Source organism: Prionailurus viverrinus, chromosome C1 (assembly GCF_022837055.1).
Source record: "Prionailurus viverrinus isolate Anna chromosome C1, UM_Priviv_1.0, whole genome shotgun sequence".
Taxonomy (NCBI): domain Eukaryota; kingdom Metazoa; phylum Chordata; class Mammalia; order Carnivora; family Felidae; genus Prionailurus; species Prionailurus viverrinus.
Genome location: NC_062568.1, coordinates 21,013,818 through 21,039,097, shown reverse-complemented (window position 1 = coordinate 21,039,097; position 25,280 = coordinate 21,013,818). Strand labels below are relative to the sequence as shown.

At 36.0% G+C, this 25,280-nt stretch overlaps 1 protein-coding gene across 2 annotated transcripts in view; it reads left to right on the top strand.

The window, feature by feature from the left end:
• Nucleotides 1–25,280, top strand: part of CPS1 (carbamoyl-phosphate synthase 1) — a 370,424-nt gene that overhangs the window by 321,599 nt on the left and 23,545 nt on the right. For both annotated transcript variants that reach the window (XM_047870099.1, XM_047870100.1), the window contains 8 exons: nt 4,816–4,957; nt 6,277–6,342; nt 6,795–6,858; nt 8,783–8,964; nt 15,560–15,754; nt 16,176–16,243; nt 17,905–17,980; nt 23,257–23,334. In XM_047870099.1, coding sequence (XP_047726055.1) covers nt 4,816–4,957; nt 6,277–6,342; nt 6,795–6,858; nt 8,783–8,964; nt 15,560–15,754; nt 16,176–16,243; nt 17,905–17,980; nt 23,257–23,334 — 871 coding nt within the window. The remainder of the gene's footprint in view (nt 1–4,815; nt 4,958–6,276; nt 6,343–6,794; nt 6,859–8,782; nt 8,965–15,559; nt 15,755–16,175; nt 16,244–17,904; nt 17,981–23,256; nt 23,335–25,280) is intronic.

Here is a 25,280-nt window from a genome sequence, read left to right as displayed (position 1 = left end):
CTGAAGAGCAGAAATTAATAACCAGAGAGATTATAAATAAAATACTATAGAAGATACATCACTTTGAATTTCATATGAACATACCTACCCAATATTTGCATTCAAATGAAGATAGATGAACATGATTATATTCATATACTATTCCAATTCAATACACCCTAATTTTCAAGACATTTAAAAACGTCATAGCATGCTATTGGTCTAGCCGTTTGAATATTGAGCAAAAGTTAAAGCTGTTTTGGGCTCACCAAGAAAATACTCTGCGAATCAGCTTGTGAGCTTGAAACATGCACTCTGCAAATTTAGCTTGATAAAGCTGTTTTGGAAATCTCACCGGGTGAATTGAGAGGTAGTTTTCAACCCCATTCCAAAATTCTATCATTTGTGATTCATTATTCCATGTTGCCGTTGCTCTTCTTGGGCGTCCCCTTTACATAATGAAAACTCTCTCGGGTGGGGATTCTATGTCGAGTAGTAATGATTGAGTTAGTCTTGTGACAGACAGCTGTTTTGTTGTTTTTTTTTTTTTTTCCACCAGAACTGAGCACAGAATTAATTTACTGTCCTTTTAAATGCACAAGACCAATTCTATCAATCAGTCTTCCTTTTTTCTTTTTTTCTTTCTTTTTATTTGCTTGTTGGTAAGAGTCCAATTTTATTTGGTGAGTGGGGGAGGAAGACTGCGTGTTTGCTGGAGATGTCTTTATATGCTCTCTTGGACTCTTTTCCTGGAAAAGAATAAGAGGAATTATGCATATTTCAGCAATAGAAAAGACTGCATTGCTGAATGTGGACAAAACAAATGCAAATTTATTTCATCCCTAATAGAAATGTGAGGAATCTAAATGGTTTCTTTTTTTGTTTGTTTAATACCATTATTTATAGTTTTCATTTGAAGCAATATAGCAACCTTTGAAGAATTGACTGATATTCTGTATAAGAAGAAATAAAAATAAATCATTCAAGACAAGGGAAAAAATAGAAAAACATGACCAAAGGAGCTAAAGACAAATATATTACTTCTGGTTATCTTTGGACTTGGAGGACTTGCATTTTTGCTAGTCCATAGTCATAATTACAGGTGTGATGGCTCTTTTAAGGCATGTTTCTTTAAGTGTGTCTGGACTGCTGCTATTCAGGGTTAGGATTTAGTCATTTAAGTTAGTGTGGTTGTTGATGTAGTACCATAATATGGGTTTTGCTTCAAATAGTTATTGCAATAATAAAGAAATGTCTTACTGGAGATCTGTTTATTCTTAATTTTTCTTTTACTGCTATCTCACAATTATAGGAAAATGCCTTAGCAAGTATCTAGAAAAATCTAATGGTAAAAATTGGCTTAATGTGATGTGTACAGCATTTCTCCGTGTAACTCAAGCTTCATACTTACATTTTAAGCAAAATTGCAGGTCACAGAGCAGATGGGTAGCCTTTCACCATGCAGGTAAACATTAATATGATTTATCTTTTGCAAAACTCACAATTAAATATATTTATTTCAAAAGAACATCATGCATAGTTCTAACTTAGAAAGTAGCTTATTTATCAAGCACTTCCACTTTGAGGCTGAATGCACACTTGCACGTAAACAAATGAGCAATTGGTTTAGGAACATAATCTTGGCAAGAAAAGTGAAAATATCTGTTTCCAAAGCAAATAGCAACAAACAAATTATTCTTCGCTTTTGTCTCAAAATGTTTTCTTTTTTGCAATAACTAAAGATAAACACCAGAAAGTTGGGTGTTTTCAAAAGCCCTAGGAGCTCAGCAGTCATCTCTTGGGGAAGGCCTTTGCAGACTTCTCCAGTGCTGTGGGACCATTTCCCCCAAGCCACAGCCTTCTCGTCTCTACATTCCTTGATGGCACCTCTCACCGTGCAGACACATCTATGGCTATTTGTTTGCCTAATATACTCTGATCTCTCTGAATGTAGAGATTCGATACTTTATCACTCCATCATTAAAGTAAGTAGCACAGAGCCCTAGACACAGCACATGTTCACTAAGTGTTAAAGCACACATGTAAGGATGACAATGAATGACATTGCCCTACCTTCACCATTCATGATTTCCTCCTAACTACAAATCCTCCATATGTTTTCTATACCTGCCATGCCGATCACTGTCTCAAATCATTGCAGATGCAGTTGCCCTTGCCTATAGTACATCTGTCAACTCTTTCATCCATATGAAGCTGAACTTTCTTTATGGCTCTGTTCTCATCCCTCTACTGCCGTAGTATTTCTCAACCACATTCGCTCACACTGTTATCTCTTTTCTCTGACCTCACATTGCACCACATAGCTTATCTCTCCATAAAATGTCTCAAATCACTCTCTATCATTCCATTATCTCAAATATTGTTTTGTATCTTCATGAGCAGCACTGTCTAGTAGAAATTTCTGTGATGATGAAATATTCTGTAATCTGCACCATCCAATGCAGTCACCATTAGCCATGTATAGCTATTGAACACTTGAAATTTGGCTAGTGCAATTGTGAATCTAAATGTTAATTAAAAAAAATTTAATTAATTACATTGAAATTAAACATTCACATGTGACTAGTTGCCACCATATTGGACAGCATAGTTATAGAACATGAAGCACAATGCGTGGCACACATAGCAAGTGACTGCTAATAATCAGATTATAATCAAGAATTTGACAGGAAAATGTGTTGCTCTGGGAGAATGTTTATCAAATACTTGGGAAGATTAAAAAATCAAAATGAGAATAGAAAAAGGAGACATTAAATTTATTGGGAGAAATAATTAATTAACTTGAGATACAGAAGGAAATTTAAGGGCCAAAGAAAAAGCAAATTGAGTAGAACGAAACATAGCTGCAAAAATCCAAACTAATACTGATATCCAACAGCCAAAGAAATAGCTATTAAATATATGAGCTTGATTCTCTCTTCTCTAATCTAAACTCAGAATATAATTAATTAAAGAAGATTGAAGAATAGAATGAACAAAATTCAGTAGATTTAATTCAACTGCATGCTATTAGCAGAATTTCAGTGAAAATGTTTTATTTATTATTACATCTTCTGAGAACACACCATTATATTTTAATTTCATTGTATTGACTATAAAAATGTTATAATTGAATTTTATTGTATTGACTGTTGCTTGAAATAGCTGGTCCATAGCTACTTAGTTATACTTTTATAGAACTATTTTATTCTTCTGTGCCTTGGTTCTTTACAAGTTATTTTTTTGTACACTTTGAATTATAGTTATAAGGTGATTTCAATAACTCTGTCTCTTCTATAAAAGCTATAGAAGTCCAGTTTCCCTTTTCCATTTAATAAATATTTGTTGAATGCTGTCTGGGGGCCAGTCTACAGATCAGTGGGAATGATCTGGTAAATGAGCCAAACGTATTCTTTGTCATTGTGGAATGTGAATCTAGCATAAAAAAAAAAAATTTGGATGGTGAATAAAAGCTAACAAACATAAAAAATATTGGTGACATTGATATGCTAAACAGTATGGTTCCAACTATGCTCTTGGCTCCAAGCAAATCAATCAGTGAAGAGTCCAGAAAGATCAGTGGGTGAGGGCAAACTGAGAAGTCTTCATGGATGAAACTTGGCTTTAGTTTACCTATAAAGACTGGCCAGGGGCGCCTGGGTGGCGCAGTCGGTTAAGCGTCCGACTTCAGCCAGGTCATGATCTCGCGGTCCGTGAGTTCGAGCCCCGCGTCAGGCTCTGGGCTGATGGCTCAGAGCCTGGAGCCTGTTTCTGATTCTGTGTCTCCCTCTCTCTCTGCCCCTCCCCCATTCGTGCTCTGTCTCTCTCTGTCCCAAAAATAAATAAACGTTGAAAAAAAAATTTTAAATAAAAAAAAGACTGGCTGGGAGTTGGAGAGCAGTTGGGTACATAAAAGGAATGTCAAAGGCATTCGAGGTGAGAGAAACAATACAAATACAGTCTATACTATGGAAATGAGCATCAGGAAAGTGAGGAGACAAATCTAACTTGAATGGGAAATAATCATAAAACCAGAGAACTATCTTGTCAACATAGACAGATATATGATATTAGTAAAGAGAGGCAGTTTATGGAAAGGATACCCAGTCTGATGCAATGTTGGATGCCCAGGTATACATGGGTTCTCAAAGATCCTATACATGGAGACTTGGAGCATCATTCAGACATTAGAGAAGGAGATACAGATTTGGGAATTATTAACTACTTATGTTGCCTGAGCCAGTGGCAGTGGTTAAGTTTAGAGGGAGAGAGAAGGTAGCCAGGCCTTTGGTCTTAAATCAGGAAACAAAAGATAGGAACTTGTGCGGGGGGTACCAAAAAACCAAAAAAAACAGTAAGTCATTTTTGTGAGTAATATGAGTAATAAAGTTGGGTGAGAAGCAACTTACCCGAACCAGAGGAAGACATCTTTAAAGAATGGAACATTAAGCAGGTCATATGCTGACAGGTTAAGGAGATGAAACTTGAGAAAAGCCTCTTGGACTTAGTAAGAGGGAAGGTCCATGATTATTTTGAAAGAGGAAAGTCATTAAGACAGAAAATGCAGAAGCGATTTCCAGGAAGTAAGAAGAGAAGAGGGTGCATGGGTGTGAAAGTAGGAAACCACATGTCTGAAAAGGTGAAAATATCATTGAAAATACTAGATTTCATAGAGGCTGGAAGATTTAGTGGCTTATTTATTTGTGTATGTTTAAAAGATCTCAACACTTTGAAGATGGAAAATAAGGAGATTTTGGTGTTTTTGAAATTGAACAGTTCACTAGTCCTTACTGTGTTTGTTCTAAACTTGAATCTCTCTTTTTCATTAACTCCTAGTGAGTCCATTACAGAAGAAACCCTGAAAAAGGCAAAGGAGATTGGGTTCTCAGACAAGCAGATTTCAAAATGCCTCGGGCTGACTGAGGCCCAGACAAGGGAGCTGAGGCTAAAGAAAAACATCCACCCTTGGGTTAAACAGGTAAAGGAATTTCCCTTTCCTCACAGGGTGAAATGTAGGCACCCACTCATAGAGCCATTGCCGGTATAAAGAGGGGTGGGATTCAGAAGTGATTCTACTTGTCCAGTCAATGCCCATGATGCCACCAGTTTTATTCAGCACAGGTTTGATATAAGCTTAAAAGGGAAAGGTTGAAGGGGCACTGGGACGCAAAGGTAGGACTGAGTACATGGTTTTCTCTGCCTAAATGAAAAAAAAAAATCAAAGTGACCTCTCCTTTACTTTTTGACCTCTGTGCAGATATATCTGCAATAAGATAAATCCTTAGTGTAATAGAAGGACTTGAAATACCCTAGCATGGTGGCTGACCTCTTGAAAAGAATAGTTATCTCTTTTGGCACTAACTTTTTACAGGGTAATACTTTATTTTAAGTGTCCCATCATTATGGTTCATTTAGTATTCATTGTGATAGGGTTGGGCATAATGAGCTCATCTAGTATTCATGACAATCATACAAGAACTTTCATAGGTGTACTGTTGTGATTTTTTTTTTTTTTTGGACTACAGTAGAAGGATGCCTTGGCTTAAAGTACCACCAGCTGGTTTTTGTCCTTTAAAATCATTGACTTTTCTCCATGTGCTCGGGGGCGGGGGGCGGAGGGGCACATGCCTTTGGTCTCAGGCTTGATGCAGAATATTTTCTATTCAGCAATTATCTTTCCTCCTTCTCACCTGCTTTACACTAGCTTGCCCTGTTGGCCCTGAATTCTTGCTCACTAAGCTAAGCTCCTGGCCTTTGAGAACTGAATTGATTTACTTTTTCAAAATATGTTCAATGAGACCTTGTCCCCTTCCCCTCTTCCCCATGCTTTATGGTATTTATGTCATTCCATTGCTCAGTGCCATTGGTAACTTAAATTCTATGCATTCATTTGCAGACCCAAAACATTCTTACATATAGGTCATTTTGCTCTGATTTGAGCTGCTTTAGATAGTTGTCTGGGTAAGTCTTCCTGGTAACTAGTTGACTATATAACGATTGTGTTATGTATGTGAGAAATACTACTGTAATGAATCAATGATGCTCTGGGTGTGTATTGTCATTTATTGCTCAAGTGATAACTAGATTACATCATTGTTCCTCCACCCCACCTCATTTTCAGAATTAGAAAGTAATTAAATTGTACTTACCTTTTTATTGTTTTTTATATTTGACAATAAGAGGCCTTAAAGGAATACGAATGCAGCGCAAGTTGTTTTACTCTTGAAAAAATATAACAAAGGGACTAAAATCCCTATTTATTTATGTAATTATTTATTTATTTATATTTTCTTGCAGATTGATACACTGGCTGCAGAATACCCATCAGTAACAAACTACCTCTATGTTACCTACAATGGTCAGGTAGGAACTGCCAAATTGCTGTATGTAGAAAGCTCCAGATTTAGTAAATGGTCACCATGGGGAATATACATTTTCGTGTTTTTGGTTATCTAGTAATCTAGGTAATAAAAATGACATTATATAGGTCAGATGTGATAATGTATTTCTATACTGACTTTTCAGAACTGCCTTAAAATGGTGAAATCAAACAAATACAACTAGAATAAGGACAATGGTTACATGAACATACAATTGTGGTGTGTTCTCGTGGCTATTTAATTAAAATATATTGAACTTATGTTTTGTGAATAAGTAGAGTTTATACTTTATGCTTATGGATTCCCAGAGACTAATACAGTGCACACATCAATAAGAGAAAGGATGAGAAAGATACATTCAGTGACAGGACAAAGAGTTTAATTAGATTGGAGAATAACACATAATAATTTCTATGTCTTTTTTTTTCTCCTCAGGAACATGATATCAATTTCGATGACCATGGAATGATGGTGTTAGGCTGTGGTCCATATCATATTGGTAAAGTGATAACTTATATTTACATAGGACTTTACAGTTTATGTTGTACTTTTCACACATGTTAATTCTATTATTCCAAGAACTATGTATAATAGATGATGTTATAATAAGTATTTTGCAATTTCAGAAACTGAGGTTCAGACAGGTAAAGCCCAAGTTTATTTAGCTATTAAGTTATAGAAGTCGTACTCAATTGCAGGTCTCAACTATAATTCCTTCTTCCTTTTCATTATGTCACCCTTTTATGTTTTTATCCTCATGAACGAAATTGAGCCTCTCACTGGGGTTGGGGAATGAATTGCACTTTGACATTTCCTCATCTGGCATAGTTTTACACAAAGATCTATATTTGCTCAAGAACTTTATACATCAACCAGAAATTACATTTGTAGATGAGATCTGTGAATATATGACGTCTGTTGGTATCAAATGCCAAGAGCTTTTCTCATTGGTTCATAGGCAGAGCATTATAGAATTTAATTAAAACATTCCCACTGGAAATTCTTACATCTCACCCAGCACTTAAAATTAGACATTTAATAATGAGATAATAATAATAATTTACAGTTACAAAGTATATATTTAAATAGACATGATATTTCTCAAGTGTATTTAACATTTAGTCTCTGCAGATTATTCTAGTATGGAAATGATAAAATGTATAATTTAAAATGTATGTAGTCTTATTCTGTTACTTTAAACATAGTTTGTTTTAGTTTTTTGTAGATAATTAAGTGCTTCTGGATATACTACTTTAGCAATTTTTGGCCAAATCTTGAAGTAGTTCAAAAGTGTTTATTACTTTACTACCTTAGTTTCCTATGGCTAAATGGCATGAACACTTCCATCAGGATCTACCCTTCTCTTTTCTAGACCTTTCTTTCTTCCTATTCAAATTTTACCTTATTTATGTGACAATTCTGCATTACTTTAGGACCCAGGGCAGACTAGCTGAGCTGATAATCAAGTGTATACTTAATTGATAGTGAAAATTAGCATGCTACTATATTTGGATAAGTTACTGTTCTGATAAGAGTTTTTAGGAGACAAAATCCTAATGCAAAGGATTAGTACAAATCCCAGAACTTTCAGTTCTATGCATCCCAGTAGAGGTGATATTTTGAGGTATTTAGGCCATTATTGTACTTTGAATTACTTTTTAGAAGGTCACTCACTCTGCATGGGGTGGCCTTGCCAAGCTTAAAAGGATATGCTTGGAAAGGACAGGATTTTCCAATCAATCAAGATATGTCAGAGCTACAAGGCACTTCAGGGATCATTTGGTTTAGCCCTCAGATAGCAGAGCAAGTGGAATAACTAAAACAAGAACTCAAGTATTCCAATCACTAGCTTAAATATTTTTGTGTACTGAGGACAGTTTGTTCACTTTGAGTTTATTTTTTAAGTTCCTTTTTTTTTTCTTTTGAGAGAGAGAGAGTGAGCACATAAGCGGGGCGGGCGGTGGGGGGGAGGTGGGTAGGTGGAGAGGGAGAGAGAGAATCCCAAGCAGGCTCTGGACCAGAAACCCACGGACCATGAGACCATGATCTGAGCTCAAACCCAGGGTTGGATGCTCAACCAACTGAGTCACCCAGGTGCCTCAAAAGGGTTTTTGTTTTTTTATCAGAATTATCTCCCACTAACTTTGACGTTCTGAATGTTTCAAATACGGAGATTACCTAATGGAGAACTTAGCATATAAAACAAGCCAACATGTCATTGTTGTTTAATTAGTCCCTGTTTTTCCTACTATTAATGTAGTGTGCATAATGGATCTGAAATTTACATTTTGAAATTTTAAAAAATTGCATCGAAAGGGCATTCGCTTCCTAGACTTGGACTGACCGGCAATATGTTTCTCTGCTCTTTGTGTTGTAACTTCACGTTTCTCTTACCCCTTTTCCCAATCTCACCGTCTCTGCAGGCAGCAGTGTGGAATTTGATTGGTGTGCTGTCTCCAGCATCCGCACACTGCGTCAACTTGGCAAGAAGACAGTAGTGGTGAATTGCAACCCTGAGACCGTGAGCACAGATTTTGATGAGTGTGACAAACTGTACTTTGAAGAGTTATCTTTGGAAAGAATCCTAGATATCTACCATCAGGAGGTAAAAAGAGGGGGAAAAAAAAGAAAGAAAGAAAGACAGAGAGAGAAAGGAAAGAAAAAAAGGAAGAAAAATATATGCAGTGCATACTTTATAGATGTATATATATATATATATATATATACATATGTATATACGTATACATACATATATATACACATATGTATATACGTATACATATATACATACACACACACACACACACACACATATATATATATATATATATTTAAGTTATAATTCCCCTTAGGAGAAAGAGCTGCCATGTCTTCCACTGACTAATTTTGTAGCGAAACTCTAAAAAAATTATCCCAGCCTTAGAGTCTTGAGGCCCTGGCACAGAGTGATTATTTTTTTCTTTCTAAGCATTCCAACTAGATTGAAAACTCTTTTGGTAACATGTGCCAAACACATATTAACTACTACAAAACAACCCTCCAAAATATTTTGCAGAATGATTTCACTGGTCATCTAGACACACAATAAGCAGCCTCCCTCTAGTTCATGTGTTGTTGTGGTTCAGTAATGAGTGGTCCCCAGAGGAGAAAAGTCAGCTGTTCACAAAGGACCGGTTAATTCTTTGTGCCATGAGATGAAGCCATCAGTCTTCGGTTTAAGATCCATGAGTTCATTCTGAATGATTTCGGTACTTTTATAGCTTTCTCTGATAGTTGCTCTTCCTCTCTCCCTCTGATATTACTGAGAATATCTTCACTGTGAATTCCTACGATCGCAGGTTACTATAAGTCTCTAGAAAAAGTTAAATGAATTATTTTACAGTTAAGAAATAATTATTGGAAGATTTGAGTGATGTCCAGTGATTGTTCCTTTTGATGTTATTACAGTTAAATTCCCTGCTATATAGAATCATTCCCATGTATATTCATACGGTTACTGAGAAAAAAAAATACTGAGGGCCATAGTACTTAAATTCAAGTTTTGACTTGACAATTCATTGACTTGTGGAAATTTCTTCAATTCTGTGTTTCATCTTTTTTTGGTGTTGTTAATGAACCACATGAGTGTTAAGTATATGCTACATGCAGGTTCTGTGAAGATAACAAGGTTTGTGGTTGGAGTCACATTGTAAAGTATAGAGTTCAGTGCCAGAACATATGATGATTTTATTACATTAAACAAAAATAGACAAACTAAGGATGGATATATCATCACAGTTGTCTATTTGGGGCTAAGTATACTAATCTTTTCATATGATGAAATTGAACCATTAGGTAGAGTATGCACAATTTTTGTTTTTCTCTCTGACATGTTTTTTTTTTTCTAACAATTTCTTAAGATTCATTTCGGGGGGGGGTCAAAACAAGTGCATTCTACAAATATATCTTGAGTACCTTTTAGTGTACTAGGTTGAGTACTTGAATACTAGGTTCAGAAGGGCAGAGAGCTATAAAACCAAATCCCTACCTTCAAGACATTAGAATAAAACTAGGCCCCATAACATAAATATGTGAAAAATTACATCATTGTTTGAAAATATTAACAAGGATTATAGGAATCACAGCAGGCATTTTACACATAATTAATTATTTCACCATGAAATGTTTTAAGGAAAGATTAAAAAATTCTACAACTGCCTTTGGATACAGTTATACATGGATATTAATGAGATCCTTTTACAATAACTGAATTCAGTATGATGGTAAAAGATAAATTAGCCCTTCTTTGAAGCTAATTGGCATTTATAGTGGTACTCTATATTTTTAAATTTTGTATTGGAGAATATAAGAACAACATTCCATTGATGTATTTGTTAGAGTATCCCACAGGAAATGTTTTATTATTGTATACACATATCATACATACATAAACATATATGTCTCCTTCTATGAGGTTGTCGTGTATATCCTCACAATCTCTAGGAGACAGACTGCTGTAATCCAAACTTTGATGCCCCTAGTGATGCTGAAGGTACTGAGACATTCAGTAGTAAATCTGCAGAAAATTGGAAGCACATATAAACTTATTCAAAGCACACATTTGAGTCACTTTAGAAGGAAGATAGGCTTTCCAAGGGTACATAGTTGTATAGGATAATGAAAAGTATGATGGGTCTCTTGGTTCAGGTCTCTTGGTCTAGTTCAGGACCGAGGCTATTTCCATGGCAACAAGGAAGCACTTCTAAAGAAAACATAAAGGGCAGTCAGAAAAGTGACATGCCCTGTGAGTAAAGCAGGCTGGTTCAGTCTATAGGGCATGCACCCTTGATCTCAGGGTCATGAGTTCAAACCCCATGTTGTGTATGGAGCCTACTTAAAAAAACAAAAACAAAAACAAACACAAAAAGGAAAGAAGTCTTGATGAGAGGTGGAGTGAGAGGAGATTTTAGGTGTGCTAAAATCTCCTTCCTACTTGTTCTTATTTTTTTAATAGAAAATGTTACAGTGATGTATTCTTTTGGCTGCAGACATTTTTTATACTTTATAAAAAGCAGCCCTTTAAACTTAAGTCATTTATTCCTTGTGATTGTGTCCATGGGTTCTGCTCCCTGAGAAGGAATCTGCATTTTGATTTTTTTTTTAATTTGGGTGTTGAGTGTGGGGAAGGGTTCAGAAAGTGAGAAGTTGGAGTCTGCTATCTACGAGGGTTGGATTTGATAGATGGTATTTTGCCTAGTTCACAGTTTTGGTTAGGACATTCCTTATAAGGGAAAGGATGTTCTCAAGTTTTTTTGAGGTACATGAGTTGAAAATTATTACATTGTTTATAGAAGTTGCAACACTGTGCTTCTCTTTTATTAGATCTATTATTAAATCTTTTTCTCAGGGATAAACTATGTAATAATCTTCACAGGCTACAGCAATGAATAAGAATCACATAGATCCTGTCTAAACTTCACATTCCCTTTTTTCCTTTGAAAACTCATTGTTTGAAAAGTTGTATAAATGAACATTAATTTTATTCTACATCCCAGCCCTATGTAAGACCCATTTCTCATTTTTTTATTTGTTCATTAAAAACCAGATTGAGTCTAAAATTTCCAGGCAATATTCCTGACACCTTACGATATTGCTATCTAGTTTGAGTCCTGCTTAAGTAATTTTTCTTGCTTTTACAATGAATAACTTATTTGATCATACCCCATAAAAATGTACTCTGATTAATGAGAAAATTGTTCTGTTTTTAACACCTAATACTATATGAATATATATACAATGGTACCTCTGTAACACAACTTGAGTTAAATGAATGAATGACAGACATTAATTAATTATAGACAAAACCCATTAGGCAATGAATGACTCTAAATAGAACTGGGTTTCATTCCTAGCATTTGATTTAACTGTTATTAAATATAATCTTAAGGGTCTGCCTAAAATGTTGAAAGTTTTTTACTAAAATGTGAATTCCAAAATAAGAAACCATGATCAATCTCATAGACAGATGTGCAAAGAGTAGAGATTTATAATTTACAGATAATACATGAAATTACAAAAATCAGGACCATCTTTTAATGAGTTAAAAGATGAATGAATGGAATGAATTAACATGAATGCTATTTCTGTTAGATAAATTTTCTCTCCTGCATTCTGTCTATAATATAGCATTTAATTGGCCCATAAAAATAAGGACCAACAAAAGTACTAAAAATATATTTGCGGGGTTGCTGCAGCTTGAATATTGTTTCAGAAATATTCTTGTGTGGGGTTGCCCTAGCTTAGTGATAATCAAGTTTAAATAAAACAGAAAACTAAACTGAGTAAAAAGATACAAACAAATCTAGGTAGGATCAATGGAACTTTGGGACCCTACTAGAATTATTTTTGGGCTGGAGTATTTAGAAATCTGTGAAATATCTGAACTTTAAAATATTTTATTTCAGTGAGTTATTTAAAACTAATTTGGCTTAAACAGTTATGATAATAATGCTAATTTGCCCTTGTGGGATACCAAGTTCTTCTCCCTGAGCCCCTGCTAGTTCTGTGCTTAGAGTTGGGGCCAATTTAAGATGGAATTCTTCCACAAAACTGTCTTTTATTAACTTCGTCCTACAAACATGTTCTCTTATACTGAATTCCTTTTGTTGTGTGGACAAAATGTGCACTTAACCATCAACTGCTACTCTAACACATTCTGTGGATATATTTGCCTTTCCAGTGATGATCTTTATGCAGACAAAGTTTTTCTACCACTTTCAAAAAGGATGTTTTAGAAATAGCTCTCCTTGTATCCTCTAACATTAACCATCTTTGAAACCAGGTAGAAAAATAGAGCTAGCTTAAGATTCGAAGATTTGGTTTATTAGTTAGGCATAGCTACTTTAAAGTACGTAAAGAATTGAGTTCTAGTGCTGGCTTTGTATTTGGTAGATGTGAAATATGGGTAAGTCATTTCACCTTCGCTGAGCCTTAGTTTCTTGAGCTATAAAATGGGGAGAGCAGTATCTACCTCAGAGGGATAGAGTGGAGGTCGAAACAGATGGTCCAGGGCATATAGTAATATCATTAATGAATAGTAGCAGTTTATTTTATTACTGTTTTGAATGTTACTAATTTATTAAAAAATAAAAATCAATTTCATACAACATTTTGAAAAATATTGGTGTATTTATTAATTAAAGACTTTTCACTCTAACTTTGAGCTCCCATTTAGTGCAATGGACTCTAATTTTTGCTTATAGGTTGGTACTTCTTTTTTTTTTTTAATTTTAGAAATTATTTTGAAGTCTTTCAAATAAAAAACTTTTTGTATGCATTTAATCAAGGAATTAGTTTTTAAGCCTCTAAAATATTAACTCTGCTAATAAACTAAGAATAATAAGCAAATAAAAATATTATTATAGTACGAAGAATAAATCTTCTTAAAGGTTCTGCAAAGATGTATATTGAACATAAAAATGATAAAAGAAGCTTAAGTGCACTTATAAATATGCAGAACTGTGGATTATTGTTTTCCATACTGTTTACAATGCATTTAAGCACTCAATTGCAGGGTATTTGCTTAGGCAGTAATATAATTTCTCTCATCAAAGAGAAATTAGCTTTATCCCTTTTAAGAGTATTTCAGACTGATTTCAAATAATGATAAAATACATTTGGTGCATATCTATTATTTCAGCAGTTCTAATATTCATTAGGTTATTAAAACAAATACAAATTATGTCAAGATAAATGGCCATTCAGATATAATAATATTTTCTAATATTAATAACAATGTAGTATTTATGCACTTATAATGTGTGAGGCCTTTAATGTTTATTATCTTATTTAACTTTTCTAGTGACCTTGTGAAGCTAACAGCTATTATTATTCTAATTTTACAGACATGAAGCCTGGACAGAGTTTCACAGAGGGAACTAAGATGGGAAGGGACTTTGAACTTTAAAAAAAAAATCTTGATGTTTTGACTGCTCATAAGAGATTAAGGTTAAAGATTCAGAGACTGCTTGTCAGGCAAATAGTAAGGAAACAAAAACTCAAATCAGTTTATTGGGTACTGTAGACAGGTGCCAAGGTGGCAGTAAAAGAGAGAGGGTGTACAAATGGGAGGTAAGATTTAGACTGGACTTTAGTGGAGAGATTATGTAGAGTTTAGATAAGGGAGAAGACAAAAGGAGAAAAGAAGCAAAGGCAGTGAAGGTTAAGTGGGGCAGAATGCTTGTGAGCAGGAGTGCACACAGTTGGGACATTGAGTAGGAGGTCTTCTTGGAGGGGAGGAGAATAATAACAGATAAAGCTGGAGAGTCTTATTTTTTAATGTTTTATATTTTATTTTATTTTATATTTTATTTTATTTTATTTTATTTTATTTTATTTTATTTTATCTTATTATTGTCAAGTTAACTAACATACAGCGTAGTCTTGGCTTCTGGAGTAGAAGCCCATTTCATCACTTACATACAATACCCAGTGCTCATGTCAACAAATGCCCTCCTCAATGCCCATCACCCATTTTCCCCACCCTCCTGCTCCCCATCCCCATCAACCCTCAGTTTGTTCTCTGTATTTAAGAGTCTCTTATGGTTTGTCTCCCTCTCTGTATCTTATTTTTCCTTCCCTTCCCCTGTGGTCAAGCTGGAGAGTCTTAATTGTCCCGTTGATAGGGGTGAGTTTACACTTTGTTCTTTAGGCAAAGGGAAACATTGGAGAAAGCAAGTATAGGAGTAACTTGGTGAAGCAGTTTTGTAGGATAATTAATCTGAATGTGAAAGGCTGGGGTGGAGGGGAACAGGAGAAGTGAGTGTGAGAAGGAGAGATCTATGTCTATTTAGGAAATTACAACAGTAGTCCAAGGAACACTTGATTACAGTGTAAAGTGCATGGTGAAAATATTAATTGGATAGATTTCCTTTCTCTAATTGTCATGCATGTAAATGCCACACATTCATGTGTAGTTGTGTGGAAGTCTGATATGGTAATCATGTGTAATTGTATGGAACTCTTCCATAGATTTAAGCATGTAAGTGCTTGGAAAGTAAGAACCAAGTTTGTTTATCTCTGTAGCATAACTTAATATTATCCACTGATGGGAGAAATGCAAGTATCAAAGCATGGTAAGCATTTTCACTAAGGAAATGAAGGCAGTTGTTCAGTCACCATGAAGTTGCCCCAGTGGCTGATATTGTGGGTGTCTTTTACAGGCATGTGGGGGCTGCATCATATCAGTTGGGGGTCAGATTCCAAACAACCTGGCAGTCCCTCTATACAAGAATGGTGTCAAGATCATGGGCACGAGCCCTCTGCAGATTGACAGGGCCGAGGATCGCTCTATCTTCTCAGCTGTCTTGGATGAGCTGAAGGTGGCTCAGGCACCCTGGAAAGCTGTGAACACTTTGGTAAGGAGAGAAACACATGTCTGTTTTAATGTTCGCTTTTGAAGAGTCGTAGCATGAATGTTAACTACTGCAGACATTAACTCCAGGGCAGAGAGAAGACACTGGGCTTAGTGACTTTACTTTAAAGCTGGTATATTTCCATGATTGCGGTTAAATGTTGGTTACAAATTGGTAGGAATATTCTCATTAAGATTCAGACAATGAAAAACATTCAAACTATTTTTGAACTGGATTTGATATATAGAATTAGAAACTAGGAATTTTATATATCTCGAATGCCCGATTTACATTTTAATGGTGTCTTTTGAGAGAAAGAATAAAAAGAGTTGTGTTACCACTTGTTCTAAAGATATCTTTCTGCAGAGCTATTGAATCTTTTAAACTATTTGTACATTTTGTTGTTGTCGTTTCTATCAATCAGAACGAGGCACTGGAATTTGCGAAGTCTGTGGGCTACCCCTGTTTGTTGAGACCTTCCTATGTTTTGAGGTAATATATCTTTCCCCCAAAGTAATGATTTAAAAATCAGGAGATACAGAACTGCATGCTGTATGCTAATTGCACTTGACTTTGATATGTGCAATCTGTAAATCCATCCACAATCCCCAAACCAACACGGCTGGATGGAGGACCTATGCACAGACCTTCAGTTTACTGCGTTTGTCTCGGAGTGACAGTGAGAGTCTATATCCTCTGTCTTAGAAGCCTGGCTTACGGCATCTCCTTGCCAAATTGAGGAAGGATAGTTTCAATTAGCAAAGAGAACAATTAAAAAAAAAAAAAACTAAAACTAAAAAGGAAAACCAGCCAGAACAAACCCGGCATATCTGTCTCCAATATCTGCTTCCCAGTACACAGAAATGGCAGCTGGTCTCAGACTGTCGTCAACACCTCCTGATGGTGCCTCTGGTCTGAACTTTTGAGTTTTTGAGAGCACGTTTTTTAAGAGATAAATTGTAATGGTGAGGGACATGGAAAGTGAGGATCTTTTATATTAAACTTTGAAACGAAGTTCTATCATCAAAGGAGAAGTTTTGAATTATCACTTCATCTCTTCAGATGTTACCACATGTAAGCACCTACTTCACTGAACAGGGGATAATAAGAGAAACACAATTTGCTGTGCACCACTTGAAAGTGTAAATGGAATTTGAGATGGGGTCCTTTAAAACAATGAAAAATTTAAAATGAGGTGGAAAACTGTCCTTTTTATTTAAATGACATTTTGTGTAAATCACAGTCAAATAATACTTCTTCATTGAGGTATTAATGCAAATTAATTTAAACAACACGCAGACATTTAAGGGAGGGTTGCAGAAAGCAGCTTTGACTACTGTGCTGCCTTTCTGATCTCTGCAATCTGTCTCTTTGTTCCAGTTTCCTACACTGTAAATTAGCAATGTTATTGCCTTAGCCTTCCTGTCTTAGACATTGAGACCTCTTTATGCAAAATTTTGTAATAAGTAGAAAAGGTAAAGAAAATGCTTTTTAAAAAGAAGTGGAAAGTAGTGTGTTTCTTCCTTATTCTTTCCCTTCTCTTATTCCTCCTTCTTTCCTGCCTTCCCATCTCACTTTGAAAATATCAAAATTCAGTGTAAATTGATGTCAGCGTTCTTTCTCAAGCAGTTAGTGAGAAGGACACAGTTGAATACCTTTCAGTCAGTTCCTGTACATTATATTTGCAAATGTTACTAAAAATTTTATTCTTTTGTAACCTGGCTGGTAGTAGAATGACCTGCTTTGACAGCAGACCTGTGGGTAAGATCAGCCATTGGCAATGACCTCTGAAGAAACGGGGAAAGAATAGCTAGATCCTGGGATGAATGTTTTTAACATTTAAGAATCTCCTGGAACCAGCAGAGTGAAAACACGGAATCAGAAAGGACAAACTTTGAGTTACTGCCATCTCTAGAGCTATGTGGTTCTCTTTGGACATTATCACAGTTCTCACCCCCAACTTGGGTGACTCTTTTGTTGATCGTTCTGATGATTAAATGGAGTAAAGTCTTAATTTAGAAAAAAAGCAAGTTCTTACTCAGTCCAGACTGGAACTAGAGGTTGCCTGGAACTGTTCTGAGAAGCAATCAAGACCAGAATGCTTTATTTCCAAAGTGATGAAAGAAACTGACTTGTCCTCCTCTCATTTCCAGTGGGTCAGCCATGAACGTGGTATTCTCTGAGGATGAGATGAAAAAATTCCTGGAGGAGGCCACTAGAGTCTCACAGGTAGTGTCTGATTTCTTCCTGGTGACTTTTACTTCTGATAGTTGCTATCTTATTTCATAGGTTTTTCTTTTCACACTATGTTAGAGTGGTTTTCCCTTTTATTTCCTACCCATTAGTCTCCTATATGTGGAAATAAGAAAACTCAAATGCATTTAACTGTATTTAGATCCTTAGGGTTAGTGGAAGAAGAAGACCAGTGCATGTTTCGTCGCAACATTTATATGGTTTTAGACTCCAGGAGTGAGCCTGGATAAACATTCTTGACTGTTCATAAGTTAGATGCTAGTCAAGTTATCCCTGGGGTTCCCAGCCTCAAGGACTGCCCGATCAAGCTCATTATCTATCAGTGAAGGCTTTCCTGATTTTTAATTCTCACACTTGGAGAAACTTTGCCTTAGTCAACCCTGCAATTTTATTATTTTTTTAAAATTTTTAAAATGTTTATTTATTTTGAGAGAGTGAGTAGCGAGGGCAGAGAGAGAGGGAGAGAGACAATCCCAAGCAGGATTCCAGCGTGGAGCCTATCACAGGGCTCTATCCCACAAACTGTGAGATCATGACCTGAGCTGATATCAAGAGTCAGACCCTCAACCGACTGAGATACCCAGGTGCCCCAACCCTGCATTTTTAATAGTAAACCCCTTTGCTCACTTATTGATTTTTTTTTCATTTTGGTACATTCCATTTGCCAGTTAATAAAAATGTTTATAATTTTGTAGTGATTTAACTACTTTCCTCCACTGCCCTCAGCTTTTATTTTATCCCTTGGTATTACCTCGGTGTGATCCATTTAAGATTTACCCAGTAGGGTTATTGATCTGCAGACCTTGTACTGTGAAGGATAAAAGTAATATTTGCCTTTTAAAAGCTTTCAAAAGCTTGTTGGGTTTTAAAAAAAAGAGAGAGAGAGAGAGCACAACTCATAGAGAAGAGTTTGATGTTTGGCAAGTAGAATTTGGAGGGAGCTGAAGAGTAAAGTCTGAAGCATTTCAAAGAGGAATAAAAGAACATGGTCTGTGCCTCCTCATGAAGCCAGACCTCATTTCTGTGTGGTGGTTGCCCCCCAAGGACATTGGAGCAGTAAAGAAAGTAGCTAAGGATAAAGGGTGAGAAAGACAAAGAGTGTAAAAGAAGAAAACCAAATAGATTTTGATTCGGTTTGAAAGTCTATGGCTGAGGAGGGAATCTCTCCAGTGGGCCAGTTTTCATTAATGTGCCTGGGAGCAAGACACAGTCCTCTTCTCTATTTCACTTCCTGCAAGGGTCCAGGCAAACTCCCCTTCTGAGAAACCAGTTACACCCAGCTGGTCTCATGTGAATGATAAGACAGGTGTCCTCTCTTTTCTGTCTGGAACACTGGATCTTGCAGGACCTCTATTCATAGAATATTTTAAATATATATATTTTACTGCTAGCATATGGATGGAACCCACACTGGACCAAAGTTTTATAATGGAGATGTCCTGACTGAGTACATTCTGGTTCAAGGATTCCCATCAAACTCCAGCAGAATCTGGAATACTCAGTTCAGTGACTCTGGAGTAAAGATAGATCCTATCAATCATTCATCTATTTATGTATTCATTCATGTTTACCACCTGCTATATAATGGCATTGTTCTCAGTATCAGAGGCTACATTCATACAAAGAGAGATACGGTCTGCTCTCACAGAGGACTCTCTTTACTAGGGACATGAAGCTTCAAATAATTAGAATGAAATATAATAAGTATTGATATAATAAAATACAAGATACTGAGGAAGAGTGTAAATGAGATACATCCCTAAAAAAGGGCTTTTTAAATTAATTTAAAATGGTTTATTTAGAATTAACTGGATGAAAGGTTTATATTGTGGGTGTAAATAGAAGAAAGTAGAGTAAAGTAAAGGTTCAAAACTGAGAAAGAGCATGGGGTTTCTAGAAACTGTTAAAGGATTCAGTATATGGCTAGGACACCAAACATGGTAGAGGAGAAGATAGATTCGGTAGGGAGCAGATAAAGAGAACCTTGTCAGTTATACTGAGTTTGGATTTTAGTCGTAATTTCTGATTTTAGTCATACTAGAGTATGGAGAGTGAATTCTGGGGCAAGACTGAATTCACGGAAGAAGGTTAGGGGCTGTTGCTATAGTTCAGATTAGAGATGACAGTGTCTTGGATCAGAGTAATAATAGTAAAGATAAAGGGACATACATACATTCTAGAAATATTGAGATGGTCATTGGAGGCAATTAGTGAATAGAAGGAAGTAGACGGTGAAAGAGTATCTGATAAAGGATGATTCCTGAGCTTCTGCCTTGGACAACTGGATGGATGGTGGTACCATTTTAAAATAGAGAACATGGGAGAAGGAGAAATTTTAGAGAAGGAGTTATATATTTAATTTTTGACCTTTTGTATAAGGTGCCTATGAAAAATCCAAGTGGAGATGCTTCAAAAGCAGTGGGTTATACAGATTTTAAATCGAGAATCAATGTCATGGCTAGTGATAGAAATGTACATATAGTTTTGGAAATAAATATATCATTTTAGTCAGAGTCTCAAGAATGGAAGCAATCACCAAGGAGACAGTATAGAGGAAGAAGAATAGCTAAAGCAGAGACAAGAGGGATACCCGCATTTAAGGACTGACCAGAGAAAAAAGAACATGAAGGAGCCTGACAGAGAAGCAGGAAAAGGTAGTTTATGGAAATAAATGGAAGAAACTATTTTAAGAAGGCCAACAATGTATAGTGCTGCAGAAAAATAGAAATTTATTAAGAAATTGTCTTTCCTGGGGTGCCTGTGTGGCTCAGTCAGTTAAGCATCTGACTCTTGTTTTTTTGGTTCAGGTCATGATCTCATGGTTCATGAGTTTGAGCCCTGAGTCAGACTACACTGACAGTGAGGAGCCTGCTTGGGGTTGTCTATCTCCCTCTCTCCCTGCCCCTCCCCCACTCATGCTGTCTCTTGTCTCTCTCAAATAAATAAACTTAAAAAAAAAAACAGAAATTTTCTTCCTCAACGTGGTGAGGACTATTTCATAGATTTGTTCAAATGTCCAGGATGGTGGATGCTATTATTCCCCCACTCAGATCCCTTTACCTGTGGAAGCACCTATCCCTAACAGTAGTGATAGCTGATAACACTTACCAGCTACACTTCTCTGGGTAACTATCCTCAGTCAGATGAGAGCTTCATCAACAAGGAGTCAAGATCCCTCACATCACCACCACCCTGAAAACACTAGACAGTGAGTGACCTTTGCCTCAAGATGGGACTTACTCTGTGTTGCAGTTCGTGTTCCAGAGCTCCCTAGGGGGTAAGGCCAAATTCAGTCTCCACTGAGACCATAGATTTACTAGCTTCTTCCTGCTGCCCCATCCAGCTTCCCTTTCTCTCTCTCTTTCTTTCTCTTCCTTTCTCTCTTTCTTTCTCACTTTCCCTTTCTTTATTTCTTCCTTTCTTCCTTTCTTCCTTTCTTTCTTTCTTTCTTTCTTCTTCTTTCTCTTTCTTTCTTTCTTTCTTTCTTTCTTTCCAAATGTTTATTTATTTTGAGAGAGAGAGAGAGAGAGAGAGATGGGCAGAGAGAGAGGGAGAGAGAGAATCCTAAGCAAGGTCCATGCTATCAAAACAGAGCCTGAGGCAGGGCTCAATCTCACGAACTGCAAGATCATGACCTGAGCCAAAATCAAGAACTGGATGCTTAATCGACCGAGCCACCTAGGTGCCCCCCCCCCACCCAATCCTGCTTTTCTGACTCCCTCCATAAATCACCTGAACAAGGATCCCTGTCTCAGGATTGGCTAGAGAAGCTAAGATAGCTGGTAAACTTTTCTTTCTTTCGATTATGCTATTATAGTCATAATACAGAAGAAATCCCATATAGTTCTTAACACAGCTCCAGCAAGCCTGCTGAGGGAAACTTTGGGTATTTAAAGAAGAGGGAACAGAGATGGAAAGAAATCTTTTTTGTTTTCTTGGCTAATAAACAGCTACATATCTAGTCAGCTTTTGAAGAAAATGAAGTATGGAAATTGGCCTCTTTAATAGAAGAGAGAATTTTATTTATGGCATAAAACATTGGTGGTTTCAAATTTTCCACAAAATTCATTTTCATTTCAAGTGTTCTAAAGGAGACAAAGTATATGAAATGTAATACATATGCATGAGATGAACTCTATGATAGCGGCCCAAAGGAGCTTGTGTTCAGAGGAAAAGAAGATGTTTGGAGAAGGCTGAGGGAAGGAGGCAGCATCTGAGTCAGGCCTTGAAGGAAGAGTTGAGGTTTGAAAGATGAAGCTGAGGAGAGAAGGTGGGGTGCACATGGAGAAGAGAGGCATGGAGACGGGTAACAGCAGGGTCTGGTAAGCAAACAAGTGGTGCAACTTGCGGGCGCTGGGGGCAAACAGGAGAGGAGATACATGAACCCTGGAGCTCCTCAGTCAACCTCTTCATTTCATCTGGAGAAAGCAAGCAGTTATCCAGGTGTGGAGGGCATCACTGCACTGTCATGAAAGAGCTGGGAATGGGGCATGAGAAGGGTCTAAAACAGTGGAGAAAGGAAGGACCTTTTAAGATTAATAAAGTGAAATGTTGCAAATGCCGCGTGTTAGAAATGGTTTAGAGCATGTCCGTTCCAAGTAACAGAGGCCACCTTTGACCTAACAAAACCTCAACAAAATAATGAGATTCTCCTAAGTTCTCTTGCAGTCTCCTGGAGAGAACTGATGTAGGACCTTACAGTGTTTGGAAAAGATGAGTGTAGAAGAGAGAAAGAACTTGAACCAATATATATATATATATATATATATATATATATATATATATATATGTTATATATTATAGATATGTTATATAAATAATATATATAATATAAATATATAAATATAATATATATATTATGTATAATATAAATATATATAAATAATATATATAAAATTATAAATAAAATAGAGAGATATTCATAACTCTGGGAACAGAGATGGGACCCCCAGTGGACCCTCTCCTTGGCCCCCTCTTTTCTCTCACTCACTTAAAAGTCTATATTTGAAATTTCAGCCTCACGTTCAATTCACTGAGTACTCAAAACTGAAGAAAGACCGTCTGCCTCACTGAAAGCAGAGAATGACCTTGTTCTTACTGAACAAACTGGCTAATGAGTTTGTGTAATGTGTTTGGCATTAAGATTTTTGCAAGTATTACCCTGGGATTTGCTTAAGGTATACAATTTTTACCTGACACTGTACACATACTGTCAGCTAAAGATTCTGCCCTTCTGTTTTCCTTGATGACAGGAACACCCAGTGGTGCTGACAAAGTTCATCGAGGGGGCCCGGGAAGTAGAAATGGACGCTGTTGGCAAAGATGGAAGAGTAAGTGTTTTATCCCTATATTCTAGATCCGTGCCTTCCCATCGGGTTTTGTTTTGTTTTGTTTTGTTTTCTTTTTTTCCTTAGCGGTTTTGAAACAACACAGATTAGAGGTCATTATTTCTACAAAACATGTCTCTAATAATAGTGGACAAGCTGCTCAGTCCAAAAAAAAATTTCAGTTTCACTGACAATTTAGTTGATGTGTCATGGGAGTCATATATCCTGTGTTTTAAGCTATTAGAATTCCTCTTTGATGATATTCAAAATTAATTATCATCCTGTATTCATCATTCTTTTTGATAGATTTTTCTCTCATTTTCTTTTGTCTGTGGGTTTCCTTTTATGTTTCAATGAGTATTATAAAAACATCCAATACTTTGCTTTCTGAAGTTCCTGATTGAATCCCTAGTTTTTCTCCTCTCTTGATTTCCCAGCCTCCACTTTTTTTTTATTGCATTAATAAAGACAAAACTCAACAGAGTGGGGTAGATAAGGATAATAACATAAAATTTGTTTACCAAATCACATCTTGTATTGCTAACACAATGAATGCCTCCAACTTCAGGGAAAAATGAAGATGTGAGAAATGCTTTCCTTTAGTTTGCCTGGTGCACTAATAAGGCACTTATGATTTATCTTGAAATATAGGAAGTTATGTTTTAGGGACTCCATGTCATTTTATTTGCTTTAATGAAAAATAAAAAAGTTGTTCTTCATTTTCTACTTTGTAAATACTTCAAAACACTACTGAAAATGTTAAATCTTCTTTTTGGCTTTTTTGTCTTCCAGATTAACAGTTCAAAGTAGGGTTATCTGCATGTTGCATGAACATACATATATAAAACATATGCTGTGATATATATACATACACACACACACATATATACATATATACACAGTAATGATGACTTCATACCACAGAATCATACAATCCTGAGTTTAAGCACCCTTGAAATCATTTATTTTAACCCCACACCCCCAAGGATGAGAATTCTCTTTACAGCATCACCAGAAAATGCTCACCTGTTTTCTGTCTAATAACTTTGGTTACACAGAACACAGAAAGTTGTCAGGTTAAAAGATATCTCATATATATATATATATATATCTCATATATATATCATATATATATATATATATATCTCATATATATCATCATATATATATATATATATATATCATATCATATATATATATATATATATATATATATATATAAAAGATATCTCATATATTTCATTTATTTCTTCTTTTGAAGTAAAGTCTGCTTCCCTAGAATTTTTTTGTTTCTGACCTCTGGCCTCCAGAATTGTAGAGCATATGGTTAATCTTTCCCCCTTTCAACATTTTAAGTATTTTAATACTCAGGTATAACATAAGAGGGATGTAATCATACCAGTGTCAAAGTGGAGAATGTAAGACTGGCCTAGAGAAATTTGTGCTTTTTCAAATATTGTGCTGGTAAAGTAATGCTGGTCTATTGGCCTGATTTGGTTCCAATTTGCTAGGATATGCTCTTAACCTAAGCTTCTCTCAGACATCAACCATTGCTTATCAGCCTGGACTCCTTCTTTTGGAAATGATCCAGGTTATTCACATAATTTTTAAACAGTCACACTCAGAAATGGACATAGTACTTCAGCTACATTATGATTTTTTTCAGAGCTCAGTGGCAATATTGCCTCCCCATCTCCAGACACTATTAAAAAAAATCTGAGTTCTTACTATGCGCTAAATATCATGTCAAACACCGAATACGTGTTCGTTCTTATCCTTATAAACATTCTGTGAGACAGATACCATTGTTAGCACTGTCTTATCAGAAACCAAGCCTGCAAGATAAAGTACCTTGCCCAGGTCACAGAGCTCATAAGTGACAGCAGGAAACTCAAATGTTACTCTGCTTTAAGTCATTTATAAATCTGATAAACAAATCATGTCTGTAA